Source organism: Acomys minous (genome assembly GCF_964271855.1).
Source record: "Acomys minous genome assembly, chromosome: 15".
NCBI lineage: Eukaryota > Metazoa > Chordata > Mammalia > Rodentia > Muridae > Acomys > Acomys minous.
Window position 1 is genome coordinate 34,980,798 of NC_140497.1, and position 9,983 is coordinate 34,990,780.

At 46.6% G+C, this 9,983-nt stretch overlaps 1 protein-coding gene across 1 annotated transcript in view; it reads left to right on the forward strand.

Annotated features, from left to right (window-relative positions):
• Positions 1-396: 396 nt before the first annotated feature.
• Positions 397-9,983, forward strand: part of CENPU (centromere protein U) — a 33,697-nt gene continuing 24,110 nt past the window's right edge. The window contains exons 1-3 of the mRNA XM_084758965.1: positions 397-597; positions 2,424-2,472; positions 4,332-4,443. Coding sequence (XP_084615091.1) covers positions 557-597; positions 2,424-2,472; positions 4,332-4,443 — 202 coding nt within the window. The 5' untranslated portion in view covers positions 397-556. The remainder of the gene's footprint in view (positions 598-2,423; positions 2,473-4,331; positions 4,444-9,983) is intronic.

Genomic DNA, 9,983 nt, shown 5'->3' on the forward strand with positions numbered 1-9,983 from the left:
TTGTTTCACCACAAGACATTTTTAAAAAGAGAAAAATCATGAGTATGGATGCAGAAGGGACGCTCCAGGTTTACAAGGGAAAATCCTGGAAAAGGAGGACAAATAACCTGTCAAGTTCGACAGCTGCCACTGCGCTAAACGCAGCACCAGCGTTTCTCAATGCAAGGCACTTGACAGTTGTCCATCAACTAGGAAAACGCCCCCCGGAAGCCCAGAAGTACAGATCCACCGGCTGCTAGCTTGGATCCACCTACACCTGCACCAGCTCCGGGTCATTTCGCTGCCCAGGAGGCCGGGCGTTCCGAACCTTCGGAAAAACTGGCGCGGGGTGCGGGCGGGAGGGACAGCCTAGGAGCAGCTAAACCGACTGCTTCCGACTCTGCTCCGTTGTAGGGTGTTTATTCAGTCCGGGATATTCATCATGCTTCCGCCCGGGAGGCTTCCTAGACACGCCCCGGAAGAGGCGAGGCCTAGAAAATCTAGGCTTTGATTGGCTGTTCTGAGTAAGGCAGGCTTGGCGCGAGTTTTGGCAGCCCAGGGCGTTGGGAGCGGTAGGATGGCGGCTCAGAGAAGCTTGAGATACCCAGGAGGCCCGGGGTAAGTGTTGGCACCCTACACTCTTGCCCGGGACGGACTCAGTTCGTCCCAGAGACTCGCCATCCCAGCCTCGGTTCTCACAGTCCCGGGTCCTGGAGCCGTGGGGGATGGGATAGAGTCCTAGGAGTCAAGCTGGGCGGGAGAGGAACTCAGACACCAGAGTTGCTTTGTGTGACAAGCAGATATTTAACATTAATCCTTCCTGGTTGGTCGTCATTGCTTTTTATGTCCAAGACCCAGCTGTTTTCGTAATAGAAAACACAGAGGCTGGCGCCAAAGCAAAACTCTAGCGAGGGACCAAGCAGCCGCTTGTTTAAGGCTTGGGGTGGCCCGAATGTCTAAAGGACAGTCAGGGTACTTCAAGGCATCTTTTTTTTATAAAGAGAAACACATCTGAAGAGGTTGCTAAAATTCTGAAAGGCTGGTTCAAGCGTCTCCTTGCAAAGGATCTTCTGGGAGTGCCTGGCACGTGCCCAAAGCCTGGTAGAAATCTGGCAGAAAGGTCTCCTGGGTAGGAGGGCTTCTGTGGGAATACTGCCTGTGAGAGATGGTGTTTGTAGGTACCACAGGGCACAGATGGTGCGGGAACCCACACTCGGTGAGCAGTGGGGAGGAAGATTAGAAAAGAAATATAGTGACTAGGGGAAAGGAACTTAACAGGGCATGGTGGTACATGCTTTTGTTTTTTTATTTTTTTGGTTTTTCAAGACAGAGTCTCTCTGCCTAGCCCTGGTTGTCCTGAAACTCACTATGTAGACCAGGCTGGCCACAAACTCAGAGGTCTGCCCACTTCTGCCCCCCACCCCCCACCAAGTGCTGAGATTAAAGGGAGCTGGGCAAGGGAAAAGGAGCATAAAACTTGATTTGCTAAGCCTGAGGTTTTTGTTCTTTCAACATCTTGAGGTTTGAGACTCATGAAATCTGTTGTTCATCCTTCATTCCGAAAGCACACAGGTGCGTACAACAGAGATTGTATGACTGGTGATCTTAGAGACTTCCGTGCATTGGAAGCTCCTCCAGTACTCCAGCCCGAAGCCGGAAGGAAATGTTAAGAAGTGGTTTAGGGGGGCACAGACAAGACACAGGTAGAAAGAGTTCAGGCTAAAGCAGCGTATTTAGCCTGGTTTCTCTCCTCCTGCTACGGGAGAGCATTCAGAAGTAACTTAAGCTTTCTGAAGCCCGAATCACATGTAGTTACTTACTAAAGTCGGGAATTGGCTACAGATGGGGAAATCTCAGCCCCAGCCCTGAGTTACTGGGGTATCCCATGCTGAGAGCCACCTAGCATTGCTTAGCCCCGCCCCCTTCCGTTCTGGAGAGGGGACCCAGGGCCCCACTTCTGTTGGGACTAGTGTACCACTGGCCTGCAACCCTAGCCCAAGCCTCTTAGGTGGCTCTGAGGCCAGCTGAAATTTGAGAGCCAGTGTTCTGAACGACTTTGTCTGGCTCATAGCAGTGATGCCCCCACATCACAGAGGACGTGGGGGTACGCGTGCAGACGCTCCGATGAAAGTGTTGTGAAAATTCTGTGTCTGATACAGCCTTTTAAAAGCAAACTCCTAGCAAGATGCAGAGATAGCCTTTTATTCTGTAACCTAGTACACACACACAGCTGAGATGGTTTACAAAGTGATAAGTGTCCCCAACCCCCATTTCTCCTTCCTGAATCGTGTGTCACTGTAACTTCAGCTCTGCTGGGTGGAGCACTAAAGAAGATAGTTTGGGAACGGGAGCCTGGGGAAGACCACAGCGTGTAGTGCTTTCCCTGGCTGCCCACACGTTTTCCGATTTCTCTTTTTAAATTTTTGTTGTCTGTGTTTTAATAGGGCAACACGTCCAAAGAACACTTTGGGAAGAACACATTCCAACAAACATGTAAGTAATCTTTTGTTAATGTGATTTAAAACAAAAAAACATTGAAAACAAAACTATCATTTTGTGGGAATCACGTTACTGCAGATTGCTCTTCACAAACTTTTTTTTTTTTTTTTTTTGAGATGGTTTCTCTGTGTAGCCTGGCTATCCTGAAACTCACTCTGTAGACCAGGCTGGCCTTGAACTGGTAGAGATTCGACTGCCTCTGCCTCCCAAGTGCTGGGATTATTATTAGTAGCTTTAAAAAGTACTTTATTCATTATGATGGAGTGAAGAAATGTTATTAACATTTTAGAACCATTTAAAAAAAATTTTCCGAGCCTAGCTTGACATAATTTTATCCAGGTATTTGACATCCTGTAAAAGCTGTGTAATGACCTGTATTGTTATTTTTCACTTACAGCAGTTTTTCCAGGCTACCGTTTTTTTTAACAACTGTGTGTGGGTTTATGCCGTCCCTCTTCTTTCATCGTAATAGTTTTATTTTTCATCAGGAAATGTGTGTTAAAGGCAAGTGCATTTGTTTAACACTCTTGATTGCTAATTCCAAAATAGTATGCCTTGCATTTCAAGTTAGGGTAATGAGGCAGAGTAATGAGTGTTTTCAAGGTGAGGGCTCACCCTTCACAGCGCTTTTGACCCCTTCTCTGTCCTTGGCTGTCTCCATCGTAGGCAGGAGACGCTTCCTGTCCTGCTGCCCTGACTCTAGCCTTGGCTAACGCGAATCCCTAGCATTCCCCTCCAGGGAAGCCTGCTCTGCGCTCCTGCCCACCACTGCTCAAATAGCTGAAGTCCACTGTGCCTGGGGGAGGGGGATTTCTCTACGCCAGTCCCTTTCCAGGCTTCCTTGTTGGCAATTGGTGTCTAGAGTGGTTTTTCTCAGCTTTCAGGCTCTCCCTCTGGGAGGCAGTGGCTTTGCATGCGATGGAGGCTTCTTTGGCTTGAACGCAAACCTTCTGCTCACTCTTGGCGTTTCTCCAGGTGGCACTCCGTGAATGGGGCTTTCCCCGAGGCTTGGAGTTTTGTCTGCCAGTGTTATTGTATACTCTTTATATCTTCCAGACATTTCTTATCTGTTCATCATAATATCCTCGTGTATTTTGTAAGCTACGGTAGAAGAGTTTCTTCTTTTGTTCTGACACTGGGATTTAGGGTTTAATCTGTGTACTGAACTAAGATGAACAGTAAGCATTGGTCTCTGTCCTGCAGGAAGGAAGCTTTACACAACACACACACACACACACACACACACACACACACACACACACGTGCAGTCAAATCACGTGCCCTTTTTTCTGGGGAGAGGATCATGGCTTCCCCTATATCAGCGATTTAGCTAATTGATACCCTTTGGGCCAAACGTAGCCTGCCATTGTATTTGTATAGAATGTTGTTTTGTTTTATTTTGTCTGTATTTTAAAATGACAAATAAGCTGGGTGTGATGGCTCACACCTATTTATAATCCTAGGACTTCAAGGCCAGTCTGGAATACATAGTGAAACCTGTCTGGGGAGGGGGGAGGGAAGCTAACCTAGAGTGAAAATGTCTCATGACCTATGAAAATGCTCTGAAATGTCAGTGCCCAGCAGTCAGGTTGTGCTGGAATGTAGCCACACTCGTTCCTGCCTGTCCTGTCAGGAGCTGCCTCCGTGTGTAACGGTACAGAAGCCTAGTGGCCTACAGAGCATAGATGTCCACTCGCTGGTCTCCGTAGAAATGGCTTATGGACCCCCGCCTTCCATCTTGAGGGATCTGAGGGTGTCTGCACCGACTGCAGGGCTAGCTGGAGGGTCCTTCGGAGGAGAGTGTTGTCAACATCCCGGTTGCCGGTTCAGTGATTGGTTTTATTCACTTTTAGAAAGCTGCTCAAAAGCACAAGCCCAACGATGTGTTTGACTTTCCTAATAATTCTGATGTCTCAAGCATGCTGGGAGCAATGGAGGAAGAAGAGGAACCTTATGAAAGCTTTGGTCAGTGTTCTGAGCCCCCGCCCATGACTGGAAAGAGCAATGCTTAAGGAGAAGGCCGCTGCTGTCTCCACTGCTTAGTTCCAGAACAGTTTGGCCTAGAAGAAACAAACGCCCTGACACCAGTCAGCCCTCTACCCTTCCTTTGATCCCTGGACACCGTAAAGTTACTTGCAGTCTCTATGGATTTATCTAGAACCGTATAACAGCCATGCCGTTCTGGTGGGCTTCTGTGACTTCGCATTACGTTTTCAAGGTTGTAGCATTTACTCCATCCTTAAACTTTATGAATCAGTGCTGCTCTATTGCTTTGGGTTTTCTTTTCCTTGATTTTAGTGCTGCTGTGAACATTCAGGCTCGAGGGTTTTTCTGCGTGCGGTTGTGTGTTTGTGTGTGTGTGCGTGCGCACATGCGTGTGAGTGTGTGTAGACGCCTACTGAGTTCTCTGAAACACATCCCTAGGAGAACTACTGAGCCTATAGCACCTTGGGTACTTATGTTCTGTCTTTTTTACTCTAGCCAGCCGAGTGACTATAAAATAATGTCCCATTGTGGTGTCGTGTGCATAGCGAGTAGATCTAGGACATAAAATTTACTATCTATCTAGATTGATTGATTGATTTACGTACCTGTTTCTTTTTGCTGTTGAGACTGGGTCTTCCTGTGTTGGCGCTGGCTGCCCTGGACTCGCTCTGTAGACCAGTTATGAACAGCCGCCCTGGGGTCCGCTCACCTCCCTGAGTGTGATGGTGAAGCACCTCTCATCACTCATCCCCAGAACCCTCTCACTGTCCTTACCTCAGCCTCTGAAGCCTTTAAACAGCTCCTGGTCCTCACACCTCAGCCCCTGGCAACCACTCTTGAGTTAGGATCTCTGGGAACCTCGTGTAAGAGGAAGATGCTTGCATCTTGGTCAGGGTTACGACTGCTGTGATGCAACACTGTGGCTAAAGTAATGCGGGGAGGAAAGGGTTTCCTCGGCTTACACTTCCTTGTCACTGTTCATCATCTAAAGAAGTCAGGACAGGAACTCAGACAGGCCGGAAACCTGGAGGCAGGAGCTGACACAGAGGCCATGGAGGGGTGCTGCTTACTGGCTTGCTCCCTATGGCTTGCTGAGCCTGCTTTCTTATAGAACCCAGGACTGCCAGCCCAGGCTTGGCATCACCCACAATGGGCTGGGCCCTTCCCCATGAATTACTAATTAAGGAAATGCCCAACAGGCTTGCCTGCACCCAGATCTTATGGAGGCATTTTCTTAATTGAGGCGCCCTCTTCTCGGATGCCTTTCACTTGTGCTAAGTTGTCATGAAACTATCCGGCACACTTGTCTTCCTGTAACTGGCATATTTAACTTTGCTTTTTTTTTTTTTTTATTCATTCCTCTCATCACGTCTCCACACTCCCTCTTGTCCTGTTTTGTCTCTGTGGTGCTGGGGATTAAGCCCAGGGTCTTGCATGGGGCACGGGGATGTCTTTGTAAACCTGATTTTAGCTGAATGTGGTGTCATGCTGTCATGGGAGTATTTGGGCGGCAGAGGCAGTAAAGTCAGGTTGAAGGTCGTTTTTGAGTTCACACGCAGCCTGGGCCGAGAAACCTGGTCTCAAAGCACAGTAGCAACAGAAAGCTGAGTTCCTCATCCACTCACCTGTTGGCTCTGTTTCTTAACAATTAAACTTTATTATACAACCCAACTAGCTTACACAAGAAGGAAAAAAGGTTAAAGGGACAAAAGAGTGAACCTTCCGGTATCCGTTCCACGGGACGGGTCCTTAAGTGTCTCTATGGCTCGCGTGCTGGTCCAGCCTGTTCGCGGGCTGAACCTGTTGCTCTCTCCTCCCCACCTGCCTGAGTCACGTGGTCAGGAAGGGTGGTCAGCCTGTCATCAGCAGTAGAGATAAGAGCAGTTTCTCAGTCCAGTGGCCATTCTGTCACCCGAGTCTCTTCAAGCCCCCATCTTCAATGATGCAAATGGAGATGTGGCCAGCAGCAGATGTCTTTCTCTGTCAGGAAAGCCCTCATCGTTAAATGCCATATTCTGTGGATCTCTGAAGAGTTTGAAGACCAACTCTATCTATTCTTACAGTTATCAATCTATTCCTTTGAAGACATATACAAGGAATTAAACAAACCTGCTCTATAACAAAGTAAGTTAGTATCTAGTAGAATTTCTACGTAACTAAATACCAACTTTTATCCCCGATCTTCCCGAACAGTTTTTCATAAGACATTAGGGTACATGAATAATACATTAAATAAACATTGAACAAAATGAACTTAAGTTTCTAACATACAATATATAATGTTTTGTCAACATATAACATACAATACATAAAGCAAAAATGAATGACAATATACAATTTGAGTTCTTATCAATGTGAAGCAAAAGTTGGTCTTAAATTTCCATCAATCAAAAGTCTTAAATTTTCATCAATCTACAATACCAATGTAGGATTTTTGAAGTTAGTAGATTCAATAATCTACCTTTTATTCTACAAACCTGTATCCTCCCTTCCTTCCCCCCTTTTCCTTAATATTAGAAGGGATAGAAAGTAAGAGAGAAAGAAAGATAGAAGAAAAGAAATCCCCAAATGAAACTTATTAATTGTAACTAACCCCCTTAGGCAAAAATGAGCATTGGTAACCTTGAATTTGTTTTCTAATGTTAGTATATTGTCCTTCACCAAGCAATTGATCTCTATTACTATTTATTCCCTGTGTCGTATTTTCTTGTTCTATTTTTATAGCTTCTGTTCGCCACCATGATAACCACTGTAACTGTTGTGCTGCTTCCAATACCACTGAAACTAAATTTTTCCAATCTTGGGGAACAAGTCTATTCTGAGTGGCCCAGCTGTTTAACATTTGTTTAATGAAGGTAGAGTGCATACCATTTTTGACGACGTATTCCTTAAAGTGTTTTAAATCCATCATGTCTACAGGATGCCAGGCCATTTCATCATAACCCTCAGCACCATTTTGCTCGGGCACATGTCTTATAGTGACTGGAAAAGCTGAAGGTGTCTGGGTGACTGTGGAGGTGTCCTTCACTGGGACATTTTCCTCCAACGACCTTTTGGTCAGTCTGGCTTCCTTTGCCTCTGGTTTCTGACCTTCTCCACCCTTTTTAACCAAAGGTGCCTTCTGCTTTTCCAGCCCTTCCAGTTTTCTCTGCATTTTGCCCATTTGTTCAGTCAAGTCAGTAATTCTTTCCAAAAGGATAGAGCTTATTGACTCTTCTGGTTTTTTCTGGCTTTCCAGTCTCTCTATTTTCTGTCCTTCATCACTCCCAATTACCAAAAATTCTATCCGCTTTCCCATCCCTTCATTTTCTTTCCTCAGCCTTTCCATCTGTCCAGTCAAATCTGCAATCTTTTCCAAAAGGATAGAACTTACTGACCCTTCCAGCTTTTCTATGTCATTAGCTTTTCTTCTAATCCTTCTAAGCATGAAATATTGTAATAAAAGGACAATGAAAAAACAGAGAATTCCCTCTAAGTATAAGGCAGGAAAGAGTTTTGCAACAGCAGTTGCGACTTTGCTGATACCCTGAAACAGCATTTCTGTACCTTCGAATACTGAATCTTCCCCCATACCATTAGGGACAGTGGAACCCATCGGGCCCCACGTTGTGCACCAGATGTTGGCTCTGTTTCTTAACAATTAAACGTTATTATACAACCCAACTAGCTTACACAAGAAGGAAAAAAGGTTAAAGGGACAAAAGAGTGAACCTTTCGGTATCCGTTCCACGGGACGGGTCCTTAGGTGTCCCTATGGCTGGTCCAGCCTGTTCGCTGCTCCACCCGCACTCAAGCCCCGGGCTGAATCTGTTGCTCTCTCCTTCCCCCCTGCCTGAGTCACATGGGAAGGGCGGTCTCCTTCTCCCATTGAGGGTCAATTAGAAAAACAATAGCCCAGGTGGGGTTCCCAGGTCTGCTTCCTGAATTCCAGGCCCAGGATGGCCCCACTCAGTCTGTTACAAGGTATTCATGGGGTGCCCCAAGGGTAAAGCCCACCAAGATTGCTTCCACCTGTGACAAAGTTTAATCTTTCCCACACTCACCTGTCGGTGGAGATGGTGTGCGGATGTCTCTGAGTTCCTGCTTTCACCAGTGTGCGGGTACCCACAAGTAGGATCACTGAGGTCTGTGTTGGTCGCACACTGTAGGGTTATGTTTCTGAGGCGTCCTCGGTGCTGTTCCCACGGTGGCGGCCTCATTTTACATCTTGCCGTCAGTGGGCATGGGTCAGTTCCCCTGGGCTTATCTCGCCTTGTTAGTCATGACTGCCTTTCTCTCTCTCTTTCTCCCTCTTTCCTCGTTTCTCTTTCTCCCTCCTCTTTTCTCTTTTCCTGGTTACAGTTACCTAAGGGATGTGACATGTAGCTCGCGGTGTATGTGCATTTCCACGGTGACGTCAAGCCGTCTAGCTGTGCTCTTGATCAGTTGTAACTCTTTACTGTCTCTTCAGGTACTGCCCATGTTTAGACTAGAATAGTTTGTCTTTTATTGTTGTTGTAAGTTGATAAAGTTGACTACTTGTGGAAATTTAAGATGGATTTATTTGTCTCTGTGCATCCACGGATGAGCACTACGCCTGCCCCAGCTGAGGAATAAATAAATACCGTTGCTTAGTTGAGGGCATCATGGGATATGTTATCAACCTTAAAATCATACCATTGATGGACGTGTTCAGTATTTAAGCTGCTATTTACTTTTTGGGGGGAAGTTATTAAGTTTGGGCATCATGCTAACATTTGAACATGGAAAAAAAATATCTTTGGGTCTTCCCAGCTCCCCTTGCAGCAATTCAAGTCTGTCAGGACTGGTCACCTCAGCTTTTCCATCCTTGTCATATTCCCTCTCTCCCCAGTGCAGTGGCCTGTCACTGTCTTTCTCCGCAGCTCCTTCCCCACCTGTCCACTAAGGCCACTGCTCTCCGACATCTTCATTCGGATCCACTTGTTGCTCTAGTGTAAAGGCTCCTGCAGTCCAGGGACCGTGACAGGAAGGGAAGTGAGGGGACGGGCACCTTCCCTGGGGGCATCCATACTCTTATCCATAGCCCTGTAAAGCTTGGTACTTTGGGAGCAATGAAGTCACAGGGGGGCACACTAACCCTGAGCAGTCACTAACAGGGGCAGCGGCCTCCCGGAAATGGTCATGCACAGAGGCGAAGAAAGACCGCGTTAGGCTTCCTCTCCGTGTTCATCTTGTTCTACGAAAACATTTCTATTCATATGCACGAGAACGCAGATAAATAATTTGAAAAACCGTCTTTAAACTTTTTTGTTTAGATTTGCGTGATGTGTGTTTTGCTTGCATGTATGTCTGTACCATGTGCATGTTTGGTGGGCATGGAGGGCAGAAGAGGGCATTAGGTGCCCTGGGATTAGAGTTACAGAAGCTTGTGAGTTCCAGGAACCAAGCCCAGGTCCTCAACAACAGCAACAAGTGCCCTCAACCACGGGGCCACCTCTGCAGCCCCCCAAAACATGTTTTTATAGGCAATAAGATGTTCTTTTCTTTTCCTTCTTTCT